Raw genomic sequence first — 20,928 nt, 5'->3', positions numbered from 1 at the left:
AACAAGGAACCACTGTATTTCAACATGGATTATCTTGTAAGCAGCGGTACAGAAGAACCTCTACATTTGGAATGTATTGTTTTTTGTCTTTTTTTTAACTAAGGAATATTGTGGGTTTTTGCTTTTTTTAACACGTTCTTGTGGTATTTTTCATATTAAGATAGGGGTGTAACACATCTCAACACTTGCGGTTCAGATCGTGTCACGGTTTTAGGGTCACTCACGGTTTAGATCATTTTTCAGATCAGTAAAATGAAAAAAAAAACCCAACAGGATAAAACAATAAGATAAAGCCTAAAACTATTATTTTTAAAAGCTTCAAAGCATATATTGAATAAAACATAAAGTACTTAAAAGCATAAATATACACTCAGACACGCATCACATCAAAACATTTGTTCATTGAAGCCTATTTATAAAAACAAAACATCTTTAAACTTTGAACAAAGAGTGCTAAAACATAAATTTTTCAAATAATGATTATAATCCATAGAACATGTTCAGGTGAGACACCCCTTGAGTAATTCACAGTACATGCGTGTCTACTACATCAAGAAAATGTTAAGAAATCCCATTACATAACAATACAATCTAATATTAGGTAAATGTGTGAAATGCGTAAGCTAGCAGGAGACAGTATAAACAAATGGGGGATGGGAAGTGGGGGTGGGCTTACTTTGCACCAACATTACCACCCTTAACTCAGAGACAAATTTCTAATGAACTCCTGATGTTCTGCATAAACTGTCCTGGGAAATGACACAGGTTATTGATTTAGGCCAAAAACGGCATAATCATAATAAAAAGACAACTGGGGATCACTTTTATAACAGATTAAAAGGTGATGGTAGAAGGATTTTACAGTCACAGTGAGGATATTAAACATGAATCTGCAACTTTAACAAGAATCCACAATCAAGCAGAAGTTCTAAGCCTACTAGGAAGAGTTTAAGCTTTTACTTAGCTTAAAACTGATTTAAAACATCATTACAATCGCAGTTTTTTACAATTACATATACTGTAAATATAATTTCCATTTTTGTAGTATGGATTTTACATTTTTGGTAATTTTTACATGTAATCTTTCTTCTGGGATCTTGGGCAGCCAGAATAAATGACAGCAGAATCTAAACCATAGAGGGTTCATTGGCAAATGACATGATAGGAACTTTGGTTTTACAGCTCTGAGGAGGGAATCCCAACTCTCTTTCCTGTTGGCCTAATTGCAGAGTGGAAACTGGAAATGTATTTGTTACTCCCTTCCTGTCTCCCCTTAAGTGACATCCCTTTAGTGAATGTGAGTCCTGAAAACTTCTGGGTTCACTACAGAATGCAGTACTTAATATGTTGTGCAGCGAAGTCAAACACAAATGAAAGAAAAAAAATCAGCATTTGTAGACACCACGCCCATTTTAAACATCTTTATAGGACCACATTTATGACCTTAACAAGCCACAATTCTCTTTTTAAGTCTGAATATGGCAGCAGTTTATATCCTAAGACTGAAAAAGCTTAGAAAAGAGACAGATTGTGAGCGAAACAATTGTTTTTCAGTCTCCTTACTTCAATGGGGAACAAAATCTTATATTTTGAAGTAGAATTTGAGACTCCCTTTTCTCAGTTTATTAACTGATATTTCCAATTCTCTTTTCTCAGTGTTGGCTGACAGTGTCACATTTCCAGAGGAAGATGAAGGAGAGCCCTTCGACTTCGATGACGACGAGGTGCTCGAACCACCTCCAGCCTCTCAAAATGGGAGCGAGGACGATAGTACGGCCGGCCCCCCGGCACCTTCCATCACCCCTCACACAGCTCCATCACCAGCCGACGGCAGGGTCGCTGACAGCGGCGGCTCCTCTGTGGGCGCAGCGGAGGAGACATCTGCTGCTGGAGGGAATAATGAAAGGGAAAAAGATTTACCACCTCCTCCATCTCCTCCCCCTCTTCTTGATGATGACCTACAGACACATCCAGGAACCGCAGGTCTGCAGAGTGAAGGGGGTGGGTCACTGCGGACTCTAGTGAGAGTGTTTGATCTTCGTTTAGACCGATTTTAGATAGTCATCTTAAAAAAACTTTTAATTTAGAGCATTCTGTTTAGATGATCTCTCTTTGAGGACGAGAACAAACTTAGGCTGAGTAGAGGGGCGGCTGTCATCCTAACATAATCTTCTATGGTTGGTGCTGGACATTATCTCTCCTTTGTCACCAGCGTCTGCTTATTCTCAGTCACCCACTTTGCAGCAGTGTTTGGAGCCATCAGGACGGCTCCTTTATTTAGAGAACACGATCAGAAGAACACACGTGCAACGATCTCTTGCGGTAGTTTGGGATTATTTATTTACATGGTCCTCTCACAGTTGATCTTCACTGCTCCAAACTGAGCTGTTAAAGGGGTTGCTCTCTTTTTTCTGTGTAGTCACCATTGAGACTGTATTAAAGAACTGGACTGAGTGACCCCCTCCCCCCTCATGTTCCCAACAGGAAATACCCGCTGGTTCCAAGAAGCCAAAATCCCATAGGCTTAAACAGCTATAACTTGCTCATTATTTTGTCAGAATAACGATTCTTGCTTGGATACACTTTTTAAACCTGTTTTTTATTATGTAATTTTTGAAACATTTTCTTAAGTGAAAGTTATAAACTGACCAGTCAGACGTCCCAATAAAATTATGTTTTTTTTACTGTAAAGCCTCATTTCCACTGAGCAGTCCGGTACGGTAAGGAATGGTACAGTATGATCCAGATATTTCTGGTGAGCGTTTCCACTCAGTGAATCCTCGCTTTCACTCAGCGGTTTGTTTTTGTGGTGTAGACTGCAAGGATGGCAAGGAATGTATCCAGCTCCACCGCAGACCAGGCCTTGCTGTTGTTTGCAAGCATTTTCAATATAGACTCGAGACTAAAAGAGTACACAGAAAATCTCAAAAACCTGAATGATTACAAAAGTTGGAAATGTTAGCTTAAATGAGCACCATATTACCGCTTTCTAATGTCGTCAACACTCTTGGCCAATCAACGGATGGCCACAGTGGCTCCACACCAACTATTCCGTTCCACTTTTTAATGAATGATACTGTTTAATGGGTCGATTTTTCAATGGAAACGCTCAAAATACCATATCGTACTGCTCAGTGGAAATGAGACTCAAGTCTCTCCGGAGTATAAGTCACAGCTGCCAAAATATGTGTAATAAAGAAGAAAAAAAATCATATTAAGGGAATAAATACTAACAGACTGACTATGCATCCTTCACTACTGTAACCCATCGATGATTATTTAGCTTCATGAAACATAGAGTATTAGTGAAATATGAAGAATTATTCAGATAAACATGACATAAAAAACAAGGTAACAAGTCAACTAAACTCGTTATATCACTTCAAATCCCCAAATCCATTGAATTCTTCATCATCTGTGTCACTTTTGAACTATTCCGTCAAGGCCGGTGTAAGACTGAGCGTCTCTTTTTCTTCTGCAGTAACAAATACTGAAATACACTCCTAAGGTGCCCTCTAGTGGTTGTCACATATAAGTCACGCCCTCAGCCAAACTATGCAAAAAAGAAACTGCGACCTAATCTCTGATAAATACGGATTCATTTTGAATGTTCAAAATGATTGACAGATTTTGTGTAGCGCGCTTTCAGGTGGGAGGTGTGTGGACTATCAACAGTCTCACTCCTGATTGGTGAAAATGGTTGCCAAAGAAATGATCACTCAAACTGATTTGGACCAATCATTGATTGGTGACAATTTATGGTTCTGTCATGAAGATGTTGGTATCCTGAAAAAATGACAAATTGATTTAAATTAGTTGGAGACTTAAGTAAGTCATTTTCTGTGGGTGACATCACACTCACTCTGTCCAGTTCTCATCTACAGTCGGTGATTAAAACACAATGTTGATGTTGAAGCTCGAAATGGCGGATTTACATGTCCAAACTGACAGACTTTTCTTTAAGAGTTTTGTTTTTGAAGAACTAAATAATTAGAACAAAGGTCAATTCTAGGACTGTAGCTTGACATTCTTTTGACTACCATAACTAATCAACCAGATATGGAATTAACGTAACTTTAGAGGATTTTGTAGCAGAGAAAATCAGCTTTGCGCCGATGAGCAACACTTTGTTTGTAATGTGTTGTAGATTGATATGAAAAGCCACTTTTCTCCGACTCCGAATCGGCTGATTCACTGCATTAATAGTAAAAGAGTGACGACTAATGTTAAAGGGTTAATAAAGTAGACTCTTTCTTGATTTCCACAGATTCTTTATATAGGTAATTTTCAGTTATCTTGGCTGTTAATTCTTTTGTTTAAAACAGTTTTTTATCCAATAAACAAAAGATAATTTGTTTAAACTTCTCATAGAGCGTTTACACACAGTAAAAAGCTGCAGAAGTGAGTTTTTTTTTGCACCAACCTCTGAGCCAAATAACCAGAAACTTTTAAAACTACATGTTTGGATGACTCTGTTCTGCACAGCGAATATATTTGATCTTTAATCTAAAATAACATCTTTGTCTTTATTTTATAGACATGGAAAGTTTGAATTCTTCCACAAAAGACCTTCACTCTCCACAAACCACAAACGGGACCTCCTCCCAAGGCAAAGTCAACCCTTACTCAGTGATCGACATCGCTCCCATCCCGCTCCAGAATGGGTCCTCCTCCTCCACCTCCTCCGCCACGACTGAGCCAAAAGAGCAAGAAGGAGAAGGCCACAACAGTTCTCCTGGGATTACCCCGGGGTATTCGGTACCAGTGCCGTGCGGCTACGCAACCCCCTCCGGCGTGCCGCTCATCACGCCGGCCTACACCACTCCCGTCATCATTCGCCATCTCTCTGTGGATGAAGATGGTAAAGTAGAGCCTGCAATGGGGGGAACTTGAAGAAAGCTTGTCATAACACCAAACAGTGAACGGGCAAATCAGAATTGAACCGTATGTCTTCCATAACGAAGTTTTACCTTAAGTCAATAATGAACATATCTCAGCGACTATCAGTTCCCTCCTTCTTTTTTCACTCCTGTTTTTTTTTTCCAAATCCTGCCCACGAGGAAGTAGGGACTAAATTTAGCCGTCCCCACAGATCCTTGCTGGCTGCGAGGATTTTCCTGTTTCCCCGAGATCCTGCAGCAGCAAAAAGTCTGTGGACTGGCAAGCTCAGGAGCCTAATTACACAGCTATTATCTTACAAAAGGTCGCACCATGTTGAAACACTCGGGGGTTTATTTTTACAAAAATATTTGAGGTACTCCAGTTTAGTAAAGCATTTTTTATACCATCTGCTCTAGCAGCAAAGGTAAACGCCTCAAATGTTTCTTTAAACCTAAAAAATAAAATAAAAGTTGGAAAGTTTTAAAGAAAGGCATGTATATGTCAAGGAAAATTTGTGGCTTTACATTCCTACAGAACTGGATACTTTTAGCTTCAGCACCCCCTAGTGGCTAGTTTTAAAAGCTGCATGTTGCTAGAGCAGATTGATTCAAATTTTATGCATTTTTTTGTGAAAATGTGTGTTTACTCTAATCATTTGGTCAAATTTAAGTATTTATTAGTACTTAAATTGTCATTTGTCTAATTTTTATTGTTTTTTTTTCTTCATCAGTGACCGTTTTAAAGACTTGCAATACCTCGGCTGACAGGTAAATCTCATCCCTTTGTTGTTTTTTTGTTTTAATATTGCAGTTTAACCTTTTTAAGCTAGTAATTCCTAAAAAAAAATGTGTTACATAAATAAATACGTGCATATAGGGGCATAAATATTTGTTATAAGACACTTATTTTAAATATTTAATCGAAAACAACATTTTTAATCTTCTAGTTAGCAAAGATTTCTTGGTGGCTCCGCCTTTAGCATCCCATATAAAATCTATTCCTTATTTTTCTTCTTTCAAAAGCGTTTTCAGTGAAGAGTATCCACCTATTACAGAAGAGGATGCTCTGGCGAAGTGGGCGTCAGATCCAGCCAACACTGCATGGATGGATAGTAAGGACTGATTACTAATAGAGAACCTGCAATTATCTATATTTTTTGTTTCATTTCTCTTTCTCCAAACATTTCCTCCACTTTAAAAGCTTTTTTTTTTCTTTTTGTCACAAATCAATTCTCAGACGCTTCCTTCCCTGTTCTTTTGAGGAAGCAGGCCTTTCCTTAAGATTTCTGTTTCATCACGTCCCGATTCACTTCAGCTGTCTGCCGTGTGCTGATATTCTTTAGTTATGGCGGGTTTTTGGCTTGTGCTCTTCAGGTCCGGATGAGGTGATTTATGATGACGTTCCCAGAGAAAACTCTGACTCAAACACAGGTTTGTGCTCTTTTGTTGTTTTTTGCAAAAATGGGACAAAGTCAGCTCAAGACTTCCCGTCTCTGGCCTGAAGTCTGTCTTTGCTTTCACTTACATCTGGACGTTGCACTACTGTTTAAATATGTTACAAGAAATCAGATTTTCTGTTATTTTACCACTAAAAAGTAGATATTTAGAACTATTTCTTTGCTTTTATTGCAGTTAAACTATTCTATAAAAATTGAATTTCTTTATATTTCAGCTCTTTTCTTGAACTTTTTTTTGTTTTACAGCAGAAACTTCAGTTTTTCAAATCTTATAGATACACTTTGAATATTTGCCTATTTTCCTGTAGGGGTCATTCTTAGATTGCTGCTCTTACCTTCTGCCAATTCTTTCTTCTTTTCTCCACGGTTTTCTTTGTTACTACATCTTGTTGCTTTCAGTTTGGATTGGTACATCTGTCACCACTACCTTCTTCTGAAACATGTCCACAACCATGACATTTACCCGTCTTCTTTCGTTTTGGAGTTATCCTCCATTTTTAAGATTTGTTCATCTTTTTCACAAGTTTTTCTGGAAGGATCGTCTTCATAGGCTGTTCACTACACTTGATTATGCAGGTTGTTTTTGGATTTACGTGACTGATGAAGATTCTTGAGGATGGTCCATATCGATTGTGTTTCTGTTGTGTTGTGTTGACACAAAAAAGTAGAACATTAATGGATCAATCAGAATGTTTTTATTGCCTTCATCATGTCTGCATCTAATATCATCTGATATGTGTTTCCTTGCAACGCAGCACAAGTTTACACAGGAGTTCTATTTCCAGTCCATCTATACAGCAATTCTGCGGCAAAAAGCCAGAGAAATGGTCATCAGGTTTAAAAATAAAAATTGATGGTGAATGACAGTTAATTTTTTTATCTAAAGCACTCGTGCCCAAAGTGGGGTCCGCAGGCCAAATTTAGCCCACCAAAGGTTATGTTTTCCCCCGCCAAGTGGTGGCTGCAGAAGTCGTGGAGTGTTTAGCTAAAACCTCTCACCCGTTTCCCATTGATTCCCAATGACGTTTTTAAAACTCTACGGCTGTAATATACTTTCAGCCTCCAGGTGGCACTGTTAAAACTTTCTTTGTCAGCGGCTATGGGTGAAGCAACCCACAAGTGAGTCAGCCCTGGGATTCTTTTTGTGTTAGAAATTCCCAAGAGCCTTCACGGTCACATCTGATGCTTATATTGGCCCTTTTCAGCAACAACGGCAAACAGATAAAGTCAAAATACCAGCTCCGCTTCTCTCATTAGGATCCCAGTTTGCTGTTTTCAATGGAAGAAAGTTTGTTTTAACGTGTTCTTGTTTTTCAATTAAAAATGACTGTGATGCCTTGCTGTTAAAGGTTTCAATGACAAATGTTACTTACTTTGTTTTCTTACTGTGTGTTACCTCAATGAATACAGAAGCAAAAGACATTAATTAAATTATATCTTTTATTTTCCCCTTTTAATTCATGACATGCAAAAAAAAAAAGTGGCAATTGCACCAATGGGTTGATGTCCCTCTGGGGCAATTGCAAACTTAAAGAAATGTAGTGTTGGATCAAACTTGGAAAACACACATGAACGTCAGAAAAACTAAATCTTCCAACACAACATGTAGGCAGAATAACTTCCTGCACCTAGATAAAGATCAGTGAATTTGCAGTGCACATATGAGAAGACACCAGAATTAAAGGGAAAATCAAACTGTATAATAATTAATTTCAGTTTGGTGGGGAAGATTAAAGGCTTTGAGGGGCCATAGCTTACCCATTCCTGATTTAGGATATACAGAAACAGTTCCTTATATTTGGATGGAACACATAAATACATTTCCAACCCTGCAGTAACATTCCGTCATCTACATTTTCTGTTCACACAGATCCAGATGAGATGATCTATGATGATGTGGAGTTTGGGGAGGAGGGCGGCTGCAGCAGCTCCCCTGACAATGGCTGGAGCTCCAGTGAGTTTGAAAGCTACGATGAGACCAGCGACGGAGAAGGAGGGCCCGAGAACGGTCTTCCCAACGCCTTCATGAGAGGAAAACCACCGCAGAGGAAGAACCACGTGTGTAGAACGGTTCATCCTGTCCACTGTCCTACTAGTAGATCAGAACATTCAATAGGTTCTCTCATTGACTTTAAACGTGTCTGCTTTGCATTAAGGTCTGCACTATATGCATAGAGGTGGAATCTGTAATGTTTTATCTTAGATTGGTGATTTTCATCTGCTTTAGCTAGTTAAAAAGAAAAAAAGGGAATAGTTTGAGTTCATATCATTCACTAAAAATATTGTAGTGATTCATCAGCTTTCAAGTTTTTCAAAAAATATGACAAGAAAAGGGAGGAAAATGATTCATAAATGAAGCTGGAAAAATGTCTGTGTTTGTGGTGGCATTTTTTTTTAATGGAGGACTTTTTATAAAGAAAATTGAGCTTAAAATTTCATTTCTGAGTATTTCTTTATTCAGATCACTGTGAATCAGGAGCAGACAGAAAATCAATGTTTTTTTTAAATCACCTTATGTCACCATCTTCTGTTTGTTTTTGTCTCCTCACCCGTAGAGACACACGTCATCAACAAAGAATTAGATCTTTCAGGCTGACGAACTGCTTATGCAGAGTATTTTCTTTTTGTGGACTTCCACACATGATTGCATTTGTACAACACTCCAAATCCAGCAAAGATTAGTGGAATCAAAGCCAGTTTCATTTTTATCTCTAAAGACTGAGTTAACACTTGCTTTGCTTTTGTTTAGCTCTCACAAGATCTGACGCGCTTGAAAGAACACTATGAGAAAAAGATGAAAGAGCTAATGGCAAATACTGTTGGAACAGTAGAGCTGCAGCAGCTAAAACAGAAACACGAGCAGAAGGTAAAACCACCCGAGGCTCACCTCCATTTGTAAAGTAGTCCCCGCCCCCTTTCACTGTCAGTGTGGCTAACCCCGCCCTTGGTGTCTCCTTCATCCTGATGTGAATGACTGGTGGTGGTGCTGGTGAGGGGTTGGTAGTTTGTTTGCCTCATAGTCTTTCACATTAACATGTTTGTAAATGTTCATTTACTGCATCTTAGTGTTGTGTATTCTAAAGCTAAACTTACAGGAAATCATCAGCAGCAAAGTTCTCCTTTATGCTCCGTTCACACCAAATGTGATTTGTGCAGCAGGAGTGTCCTGTTTCGGTCTTTGTTTATTGAATGATTGATTTTGAACTGATTAATAAAAAATAAACAGTATAAACAGAAATATAAAAATAAATGACTAAAAGTTCAAAATGTCTTTAGATGAAGTTTGACAACTTGTCAAGCCTCAACATCTATTTACAATTCAATCCAAACCTACATTTATGCAAACAGTATTCATACAGAATTACAAGAAATAAACCCTAATATGTAAAAAAAAATAAAGTTTAAAATAAAAAATACAAATTAATGAATCCTGTTGAGTCCCTTATATCTATTTTATTACATCACCTTTTTATAATTTCATTGAATTTTTATGTCTTCCCTGCATTTGTTCTCACAGCCCAGTCAATGTACAGACGGGGTGAGAGGTCGGGCGTTTTGGCTTTGGCGAGATTTTCAGAGTTCAAATTTCTAAACTTTGGTGAAGCTTTAACCAATCAGGGACTCAGCTTTAGCAGTGATGTCAATTTAGGAGGAGAATCTGATTATTATTTTCTCTGAGACAATAATAATAAAAGGTCCTCTAACTTTATTCGTATTTTTATTTTTAATATTTTTTGCGGGACAGCAAGTCATCAAACTACAGCACCGTCACTCAGACGCAGCTGGAAGAGTCTGAATGATCTCATGAACCCAGACATGGAGACATGATTACCAACACTTTTGTAGAGCTCTTCAAAATAAATAAATCTGATATCTCAACTTTATCCGTAGGGCTGGGAATGTCGGGGTGGCTCACGATACGATTCACGATACTGACACTATCACAATATGTGAAATATTGCAATAATCAATATGTTACGGTGGTAATCTATGATATATCACTATTATATATATATATATATATATATATATTCCCCCAAAGCCTTTTTTAGAACAATTTAAAACACAACCTATTAATTTAACGTCCTTTGCAGCAATAAAAGAAAATTATCAATAAACATTGACGTTTCTTTGTAATAATAACATACACAAATAAACAAAGCTCCAGTTAAGAACCTAAATGTAAGAATATCAAATGACTTTTTCACTTCAAAGAACAAAAAAAGGGGAAATAAAAATTCACAATGTTATATATTAATTAATTTGAAGTTTTATGTCAGATAATTTACTCTTCTTGAGCCACAGCATGAACGCTCAGCCTGTTAATATTTTATGAGCATCTTTTTATTACAGTACTGGTAGTTGTATTTATGTTATTATTAAAATTTCCTGCACTAAACTTTGAACATTTAAACCGCTAGTGAGTTGAAATATCGCGATACTGATATTGTTTCCCTCCTCTAAGCATCATCCTCGCACGTCAGGCTTATGAACACACTTTTGGACCAGCGTTGAGCTGCAAATTTGAGGTGTGAATGTAGCATAAGAGTGTCCAGTATTTGGATTATATGAGTTTAAATTATTTGATACTTTTGTGTGGCAAGACTGACTTCACACCAGCTGATGTCATGTGGTCAGATCTCCTCTCCTAATGTCCTAAACCTAATTTCTCCTGTGTGTCTCCGTCATGTTACTTTTAGCCATTTCATCAGCCAAAGTTACTTAAGTTTTCATCAGAGTTTTTATATTTTTGTCCGTTTCTCTTGTTTTCCTCAAAGATGCAAAAGTTGGTAAAGGCGGCAAAAGAAGGAACTAAAGACGGGCTGGAGAAGACCAAAGCTGCTGTGAAGAAGGGACGCTCCTTCATCAAAACAAAGTCTTTTTGTCATGGTGAGACAGAGAATTCATCGCTCTTGTTTCTGTGGAGTCGAAGCTGACGTTAGTCATGTTTCAGAGAGGAAGCCCATGTATCTCGAGAGCGAGGAGTCAGAGCTCTTCATTGAAGTGGACTGCTTCACCGTGGAGCCAGTCCTGAATCCAGCACCAGAAGGCCTTTCACAGCAGCAGGTAACGAAGACACACTTCTTCATTTAGATCTTAAAAAAGGTGAAGAGAAGTGCTTTTGTGTTTTAAAATGTTTGTTTGTTTGCAGCTTGTTAGAAGATGTATTTTGGAATCTATTTTGGAAAGTGAGAAGAACTATCTCAATGCCCTCAAAAGGATTTTAGAGGTATCCAAGTACAGCAATTCCCTATTATCTTTTTTTCTATTTTTGAAATCGTGGTTACATGAAGTCATACTGTCTGCTCCGTCAGCAATATGAGAAGCCGCTGTCCCAGATTGAACCGAGGCTGCTCAGCGACAGGAAGCTGAAGATGATCTTCTACCGCGTGCGTGAGATCCTGCAGTGCCACTTCCTGTTCCAGATCGCTCTGGCAAGCCGGGTCGCGGAGTGGGACGGCCTGGAGATGATCGGGGATGTGTTTGTTGCATCGGTAAGCAGAAAATGTTCCAGCTTTTTTTAGAACTTCTATACTAATGTGGTTTTAACTTCTCTTTTTACCGTTTGAAGTCTTTGCTCATTTGTTACAATTAGCTGTTGGTTGTTTAAATAAAATACAAGATTTATTTATTCTGTTTTTAAAATATTTTCTGACTTTACAGTTCTGTAAGTCCATGGTGCTGGATGCCTACAGCGAGTACGTGAACAACTTCAGCACTGCGATGGCCGTCGTGAGGAAGACCTGCATCTCCAAACCTGGATTCCTGGAATTTCTTAAGGTTTCAGAGACAAACTGGTCCAAAAATGTGAACCAAACACACATAAATGACATGAATGTTGGCCTTGTGTTAGTCACCCCTAACTATATCATAATTTCCAATTGATCTTTTGTTTTTATTAAAAAATTCCAACCAATAAAAGAAAAATTTTTTTTTTCCTTTTTTATTAAAAAATTGTGTCTATTCATGTAACGCAAAAACCTTTTTTTCATGTGTGCAGCACCGCCAAGAGACCAGCAGTGACCGGATGACTCTTTATGGTCTGATGATGAAACCTATACAGAGATTCCCACAGTTCATTTTGCTTCTTCAGGTACGACTATCAAAATATTCCACATATTATGTGTTGTTCATACTTTATCCAGCAGAGGGGGCTAAAGTCCTTACAAAAACCTGCACAAAGTGTTTTCTTCAGTGTCCTGGAATGTTTTTTACCTGGTGTAAGTCAAATTTCTGTCCCCTGATTTTTTTTTTAAATTTTGTTCGTAGATAAATTGGACTGTTCTAGTTTTAGTTTACATATTTCCTAACAATAATTACTAAAATTAAAGTTAAAGATACTGCTTCATCATCAAAAAACATATAAATGCCTAAGCATCCTGAAGATGACAGAAGACAATGCAGCTGAATTTACAGATAGAAAGTAGGAGAATGTACTAAAACTGATTCTGATCGTCAGGACATGCTGAAGAACACCCCAGTGGGTCATGCGGACCGTCTGCCCCTGCAGATGGCGCTCACCGAACTGGAGACGTTGGCTGAGAAGCTCAACGAGAAGAAGAGGGAGGCCGACCAGCGCTGCGAGATCCGTCACATTTCAAAGGCCATGAATGAACGTTACCTTAATAAGGTCTGCACATTTGTTCTCTGAAATCTTTGTGGCAACTTAAGGTGATTAAAGGCTTATGACTACATTATTTATCTTTTGCGAAGCTGGCTAGCTTCTGTTCCCGTATACTTAGAAAAAAAACCAAACACATGAATCACTGGTTTAATATTCGGTCTAATTAACAAAAATCCCCAACTTGTGTTTAGAAAGTACATATAAAGATTAAACTAGTACTCTTATTCAAAGCAGCTTTATCATCAGTTACTGGGACAAAACTCATAAACTGCTGACTCATCATATCCTCCCTTCTAGCTGCTGAGTCATGGCAGTCGCTACCTGATCCGATCGGACGACATGGTGGAGACGGTTTACAGCGAGCGAGGAGAAATCCTCAAAACCAAAGAGCGGCGCCTCTTCTTACTGAACGACGTGCTCATGTGCGCCACACCCAACCTGCGGTGAGAGCGACCACAAACCTGTCGTTAAGGTCTCATTATGTCTGAACTTCCCGCTCACTTTTGGTGGCCACTCGCATCATCCTGCAGATTTGTGACGGGAGGGGAGAATGTTTTAAAATACTAAATGAAGCAAACCTCTGCATGTACAACATGTCCAGATGTTCTGCTAATGGCTTTTTGACCACATAGACGTTAAAATCATGTGTAATCGCTGCTTTTTAACCACGAGCAACAGTTGGATTCATGCTAGGGATTTTCAGCTTCTGTTCTGTAATCGTATTCTTTCCTGCCTCTGGGAAATCCATATATACTAACTGAAGAACAATCGCCTCTTTTTACCCTTAAACCTACTCAACAATCCTCCTAAGTTTGACTTTTCTTAGTTTTTATCTCATTCTCACTCAACACTTCATGTTGATCAAAGGAAATGAATCTTTTTTTTTTTTTCTCTGTATAACCTTTGCCCCTCTTTTCACTCCACACAGATGTCAGGATGGAAGTGGGAGTGGGAGTGGAAGTGTTCCTCTTAACCAGAAGTTCCTTTTGAAGTGGAGCGTCCCTCTGAGCCTGGTGGAGGTGCTGGAGTTTGGCTCTAGCGAGGACATGGTCGGCGGTGGCCGCCTTCCGGCCCCGCACTCCGGGGAGAAGGTCGTGATCAACGCAAAGCCAAGTATGGAACACACCTTATGTTTTTTATGGAATTAACTGTTTTTGATTTTTAGGAAGTGAACACTTTAAAATCTAAAGGCTTTGATTTATATATATGCAGTAAATTTATAATTTATATAAATAAGTATCAGCACTGAAAAAAAAAAAAAAGTCTAGCCACTCAGAGTGTGTTTTTCCATGCTGCAGTCCTTTGGCTACTGACCAGTGATCTTAGACTTTCCACTATTTCCTCCTCTAAAAGTAACAGCTGCCTCGTCACTTTAAAAGCCCCAGATTAGGAGTTGTGCAGCGTTTGTGACTATTACGGTCACAGTGCTGCAGTTTTATTCCAAAATGTGTTTGCTGTATTACTAAATTGGTGATAGCTCTGATTATCTGTCATCAATTAGTTATTTCTGAAAGCAGAATTTTCTCTAAGATACACTTTGTAGCTCACCATCTCCTATTGTAACCTGTATTCCCTACACTATAGAGTGCACCAGATTATCAGGAGCACCTTTAATGACAGGTCTACTTTTTAATTTATCATATGTAAAGCGCAACAATCTATAAGGCTCATTACAGAAGAGTCAGAAATAATTTCGTCAGGCTTTATTAACCGCGTTCACTGTAATTCTAGAACTAGCTTGTAGCACGCTAGCTACGTTTGAAGCATTAGCGTATTCACAACAACTCCAACTCCCAGTTTTGTTTACAATACGCTAAAAAACAGACTGATACAGCTAAAACAAACGTTACTGTGACTGCACCTATAACTCATAACTTTGTTAGTAACACATAAAAAACAAAAAAACCAGACACCGCTTCACGTTAGCGTATTGTATTCGCATCAGACATTTTGACAGAACGCTGTGTACCCCTCTAAATTGCTAAAACACCTGTGAACACGACCAGAATTTATTCATATACAAAGTGCCTGGTGTTAAAGGTGCACAGTCACTTTTGGAAACATATTAAGGCTTTTACGTGTGCCTTACAGTTCAGGAAATACAATATCCATGCGTATCATATTTGATAGATGAGTTTCAGAGACCTCTTTTGCATTAGCATAATTAAAACTATCCATTACAACCCAAAGTATATAGCTTGGTTCAATTTGTCTACCCTGTAGTTCATCAATATTCCACTAGGGGCAGTAGAAGGGCTTTTCCTGCTCTTTTCAAAATAGCTGCCTCCATAAAAGCTCAAAAACACTTTTGGCGGAAACAGTTTTAGCTCATTTTCAAAACTGTAAGTTGAGAATAACTTGTGTATTATTATTCATCTACTCAAATGTCTACGGTCTGTATCGAAAAAATGCAAAATTATTATTTTTTTTAATATACAGTTAGTCCATGTTGAAAATGTGTGGCTCAAATTTGAGACAGTGGATAGATAAGGTACCTTTTTCCTGAACACTTATGACAAGATTGTTGCACCTTAAATAACATTGTTGTAAGCAAAAACTTACCAAAACATCCAACCTAATATAATTCATACTTTCTATATATTTGTGGCTTTCATCAAAGAGTTAAAAAATATCTTAATTCCAGAAATTTTACATTTTCTGTCAATTCTTTGAGTAGTTAAAAATTCCTTAAAATACAAAATTTTTATTTTGTCTTCACAACATTGTTGTAGTTTTAGATCTGTAATCTGGTCTGCCATCTATGTTTGGTATCCAAAAGGTTTTTCCGGAATGCAGCAACCAAAAGCTCCCACTCCTTTCTTCCACTACACTGCATTTCCTTGTTTCCTTTTCATTATAACCCTTCATTTAAGCATCATTTGATCGGGTTCTCTCTGCACCACACATGCCTGGATCTACTTCACTAAACCACATAAACAGCCCAGCCATTACAGACAAGTACGATAACAGATGGCAAAACAGACCTGAGGAACATCTGGTCTTTTCCTAAGGCTACCGCTGACAGGTTCATACACTCATCTTAACCCACTGTGATGATGCTAGTGGGCTGACGGTCTCTGGGAACTCAATGTTCACTCAGTTTAATGTTATTTTTTTTGTACCACCCTGATCATTTTTTGAGCTACTTTAAAAGCGTTCCTATTTTAGCCAAAATGTAAAAACCTGTGGGTTTCCAGGATTCATTAGAAATTCGCTTCTAAGTTGTGGGCGGGGCTGTTGACGCAGAGAAACCCCGCCCCCTTTCCTGAAGCTGAGCCTTTGTGCAGCTTGTGGCTCGCCCTGCATATTTTCTACATCACAATACAATCTTTATCAAAAAGGATTTTTTTGCTTGCTAATTCACATCTATATTAATGAATACATACTCAGAAATTCAATTTTAAACATCATTGTCATCAGAAAAATGCCACAAAAACTTTTTGAAAGATAGTTTGGAGATAATACAAGAGTTGTGTTTAATTTAAATGCCTTGGCAACTCTTAATTATAGATCACACTCTGCTGTTGAGTGTTTTCGGACGAGTACACACGCTACACAATTGTCCAGGAACGTTTAACAAGTGGAAACAACAGTTTTTCAGTCATTTGTCGCAGCCAAAAGCAGCTAAGTGATCCGCCAACTGCAAGTCACTGAAAAGACTCTCCAGCATATGATGTCATGCCTCTTTGTTTAGTTCATCTCAGTGCAGTGCAGCATTTAGACCACCATGCACACTGGTCATTTAAAGCAGCTTCCTCCTGCTGATTTTACAGAGTATGTCATTTGTAGGTATGCCGTTTGTTTTTCTGGAGATGTGTCATTGCAGGGATGACTGCGCCTGTCTCTGATGATTCTCCAAGTAGTTGGAAAACTCATTTTAGGGAGTTGGAAAGCTATTTAAAATGAGGAATAGAGCCCACGTTGATGTAAACGTCCATTTTTCTTCATACTTTTATTATCCCTTTTTACTTATTTTTTTTACAACTTGCAGTTCTTATGATTTTTTATTAAATAATATAAAATAATATAAAACTTGTTACCATCAGAACACTTTTATTTTCAAGATTTTCCTGTTGTAAACAAACACAAACTGGCCTGTTACAAGATAAAAGTCTCTAAGAGACCACTTAGAAATTCAAAGTTTGGACCGAGACCTTCAGCAGTGGATGGGTTGCCATGGAGTCAAAAGCACAAGCCAGACTTTGTGACAATCGTGAATGACAGTGATAAGGGGGAAGGGGAACAAAACAGAGCCGGGGCTCTTCAGTGCCTCCTGAGCAGTTTAACTCCTTCTTCACTAATGTGAACTCATCCGCTGGCTGTGGTCGTGAAAAGGATTCGTGCAGTACAGTCTTTGAAGCTGGAGTTTAATTTGTTTAGTGTTCTTGTTTAACGAGGCATGTGGACAAGTGACCACAGAATCTGTTGTTGGTTTGGCAACGATTTCAAGCTGACAAGCATTTTTGTGCCGTCTTTGTTTGTCAGAAACTGTGTGTGTGTATATATATATAAAGGAAATCTCCTGTTATTTTTTACAGTTAAAGAAACTAAAACTACTTACATGTATTCTAACTATCTTTAAAATTAAGTATGCATTATTTATTTCCTAAATCAGATTTAAACCCCTTTTTTTGTGAAAGATTTTTTGCTGAAGATAAAATTCTGAAAGATTTCAGTTAACAATTTATGACGTTCTCCAAATGTTCCCATAGAGAGAGAAATTGTAAATGACTAGAGTTATATGAATAGATATGCTAATAATTTAAACAATGTTTGTAATAACTTTTAGAAATATGTTTTTTAAAAGTCTGAGAATAGGAAATGTTTTATGACTTCTGTGTGAGAGTCCAAAGGGTCAGGCCTTGGATGTGTTCAGTGGTGATTTGTGTAAGAATAAAGCAAAGAAAAACACATAAACTGTTCTCATTTTATTTTCTCACTGTTTTATTTTATCTTTATTTACTATATTCTGTCACACTGAGGCCAACAGAGAAGCTGACATGTCAATAAATAAACTCTTAAAGCTAACCTTGAATGATTCTTGAATAAGGATGTGGATGAAAATCACTGGCAGGTTTGCAGATCTGTCACTGCTGCCTGTGAATAAAGAACGTCATTGATCTTTGTCTCCACCTTTACTGCTGATCTCACCAGCCTGACTCTGCTCATTACAGCCAGCACAGCTACATTTTATAAATACAACTATTGACAAATCTTTCATAAAATTCAATTTGGCTTATTTTCCCTCTAGACAAGCAGACTTTTTAACTCCAGTGATCACATGTGTGAAATAAATAATTTTCTCAAATTGTGTATCTGTATAGACAAACTGTATATGGGCCCTGGACAACTGTACCAAGACCTGCAGAACCTGATCCATGATCTCAGTCTGGTTCATCAGATTTCAAGCATGATCAGCAGCCTCAAAGGAAACTATCAGGTATTGTATTTCTTGACTAAAAACAATCAGTACCAAGGTCAAATTATACCTCCTAAAATCTTGTAGTAAATTTGTTTCTGTTTAAAAGAATCATAGCACAATAATTACATAATTATGTCTCTTATGGAAATATGTTTTATGCATTTTTTTTTTTTTTGCTGCCATACCAAGTTAGCTAAGACTGTTAAAATAGCTTCACTGAACCTAGCTAGAACAAAAATATCTAAGTTCTATTTTTAGCTGAAAACTGTGGGAATACCATAATTAGTTTAATAAGCTAGCTTGATGTCAGCTAGAGGAGCCAGCTGAAGGCTAAGAAGAAAGCTAAAGGCCAAAATTAGCTTAAAAAGCTAAGAGCTAACTTTGGCTAAATTACCTAAATGAGCTAACCTTCTGCTGGTAATTATGCTTGGTGCCAAATTTCTTAAACACTTTGGGTGTGAACCCATTCTTTCACTTCTATACTGCTAAATGATAATATAGTGCAAGAATATTTAGTATTCAGTTTACATAATTTGGACACGTGCTCGCTTTTTTTAAATGGCAAAAAAATGTCAGAGTAAAAATATAAATATTTTACAAAGACTAATTTTGAATCCACTGTGTTTTGTTGATGAAAACATATTATTTATTTTTGGACATTAATATTTATTTAAAAAAACATTTAAATACATTTTTAAAAAGGAAGAATCATTCAAAGACAATGCTTTGCGGTCTATAGTCACCAATCCAGTTAGCGCTGATGTTACTGGTTGGTTGCAGAAACTTCTAGAATGTTTCCAAGTCACTGAATTTAAGAAATGTAGATTCCGCCTTGTTGACTAAATGGTTAATGGTCTAAATATTGCTCTGAGTAGTGAAGGAATCTGGACAAAAAAAAGCTCAAATTTGCTTGACGCGCTAGCTTGAAGCTAAAATTAGCTATGAGTGAGTTTAGGGCTAAAAGTAAGGTCAAGTTTCACATTAAATTAAAAAAAATTAGAGTAAATGAGGCAATACTATGAAAAAAATCACTAAAATTGTTAACTGAAAGCTTTGATGAAAATGAATTTCTCCAAAACTTACTAAAACTTGTTGAAAATTTTGAAGGAGCTTTGCCATAGACTTCCATTGTAATCGGAATCCAAACCTCTGTAAACATTTTGAAGATTGGAAACTTGTGAAATGTTGGCTGTAAGACCCTTAAAGAGCTGGAAAAAAAAACGTATTTGAATCATTGTTATAGTTAAAAAATATAGTTGAAAGTTAATTGAAAGTACATTTAAATGGCAGGATCTGCTTTCGTTTTGTTGAATTGCTTCAAAGTGGTATGTTTATGAAGAAATTGGTGGAAAATTTTATACTTGAATAGTTGAATTCGACAAACACATTTGACCAAATTACTCTTAATCCTGACACAATATGACAATAGTTCCTGTGTTACTAAAGATCTAAAAATCTCATCTATTGTGATTCACCAAACTCGAGCACTCTACTGTTATGTAGGCGGGCAGAACTCAAGCAGAGCGTGGGCAGTTTGTCTTAAGTAGACCAGGAATCTCTTCAGCTATGAATTAACTTTGTTCCAACCTGTAATATCTGCCCTCCCAGCCTGAAAGACGAGAGGGGGGGTTGTTTGCAGAGCGCAGCATGAATATGCGAGGCCTCGTTTGTGCTGCGCTGGTTACCACGTCAGAAGCTGAGTGGGAGGCAGAGTGACAGAGAGGCTCTCAGGCATGTGTCCAAGTCGATCGAGGATGTGATGGAGATTGAGGGGAAGATAAAAGATGGAGACGGAAAGCTTTCAACTCTACATTTCACAACTTTAACGAGATCGACTGCGGTTTAATTATAAATGTGGACTGAGAGGCATTCTGTGCAGTTTGGGGCATTTTTAGGGCAAATTTCTTGTTACTGGTTTATGCATTAAGGTTTTATTTATTATGTTTGCAGATTCCAAATCATCTCATCGGATGTAATCCAAATAAACAAATCTTTAGATTGTGGTTTGTTGATTAATCGATGTCACAAACTGGAGTTTTTATGATATAAAAAGCTAATAAACTGGCTGAATGAGAGAAACAAAAACAAAATCTGCACTTAATAGTATATTAAGTTACAAAAGTGATTTACAATATGAACATTGAGATGAATGACTGAAATTTGTTAGTTTGCCTATCCTATTTTTTCTTGTTTTTCACACACATTTCTCTTTTTCTTTTCCCCCCCTTCAATAAATTTGGTGCAGAATGTGAATTCCACTGTGGCGCAGGACTGGGTGTCAGGTCTCCAGAGGCTCATACTGAAGAAGGAAGAGGAGATCAGGGCAGCTGACCGGTGCAGGATCCAACTGCAGCTGCCGGGCAAACAAGACAAGTCTGTTTCTTTAAATTGTACTGGACTGTCACTCTGTCTGCACATGATAACATTTTACTGCCTCAAGCTTCACCCCCAAAGTATTCTGTTAATCCTGGGGTAGTCTTTATCCCCTTTTACCCTGCTTTCTTAATGCATTTGCCCTTCTGATGGCACAGCTCAATATTAGAA

At 37.7% G+C, this 20,928-nt stretch overlaps 1 protein-coding gene across 5 annotated transcripts in view; it reads left to right on the top strand.

Moving 5' to 3' along the window:
• arhgef10 (Rho guanine nucleotide exchange factor (GEF) 10) overlaps window positions 1–20,928 on the top strand; it is a 96,699-nt gene that overhangs the window by 14,087 nt on the left and 61,684 nt on the right. For 3 of the 5 annotated variants that reach the window (XM_024276715.2, XM_024276676.2, XM_024276693.2), the window contains exons 3-20: window positions 1,657–2,001; window positions 4,538–4,861; window positions 5,612–5,648; window positions 5,904–5,992; window positions 6,255–6,311; window positions 8,208–8,395; window positions 9,087–9,203; window positions 11,116–11,227; window positions 11,292–11,404; window positions 11,490–11,567; window positions 11,653–11,832; window positions 12,002–12,118; window positions 12,339–12,431; window positions 12,798–12,968; window positions 13,260–13,405; window positions 13,891–14,075; window positions 18,287–18,402; window positions 20,630–20,757. In XM_024276715.2, the coding sequence (XP_024132483.1) occupies window positions 1,657–2,001; window positions 4,538–4,861; window positions 5,612–5,648; window positions 5,904–5,992; window positions 6,255–6,311; window positions 8,208–8,395; window positions 9,087–9,203; window positions 11,116–11,227; window positions 11,292–11,404; window positions 11,490–11,567; window positions 11,653–11,832; window positions 12,002–12,118; window positions 12,339–12,431; window positions 12,798–12,968; window positions 13,260–13,405; window positions 13,891–14,075; window positions 18,287–18,402; window positions 20,630–20,757 (2,596 nt within the window). The remainder of the gene's footprint in view (window positions 1–1,656; window positions 2,002–4,537; window positions 4,862–5,611; window positions 5,649–5,903; window positions 5,993–6,254; window positions 6,312–8,207; window positions 8,396–9,086; window positions 9,204–11,115; window positions 11,228–11,291; window positions 11,405–11,489; window positions 11,568–11,652; window positions 11,833–12,001; window positions 12,119–12,338; window positions 12,432–12,797; window positions 12,969–13,259; window positions 13,406–13,890; window positions 14,076–18,286; window positions 18,403–20,629; window positions 20,758–20,928) is intronic. The other 2 variants (XM_024276684.2, XM_024276704.2) reach the window with 2 other exon arrangements.

Source organism: Oryzias melastigma, linkage group LG22, assembly GCF_002922805.2.
Source record: "Oryzias melastigma strain HK-1 linkage group LG22, ASM292280v2, whole genome shotgun sequence".
Taxonomy (NCBI): domain Eukaryota; kingdom Metazoa; phylum Chordata; class Actinopteri; order Beloniformes; family Adrianichthyidae; genus Oryzias; species Oryzias melastigma.
The sequence above is the reverse complement of the archived record's forward strand: the minus strand, read 5'-3'. Positions and strand labels throughout refer to the sequence as shown.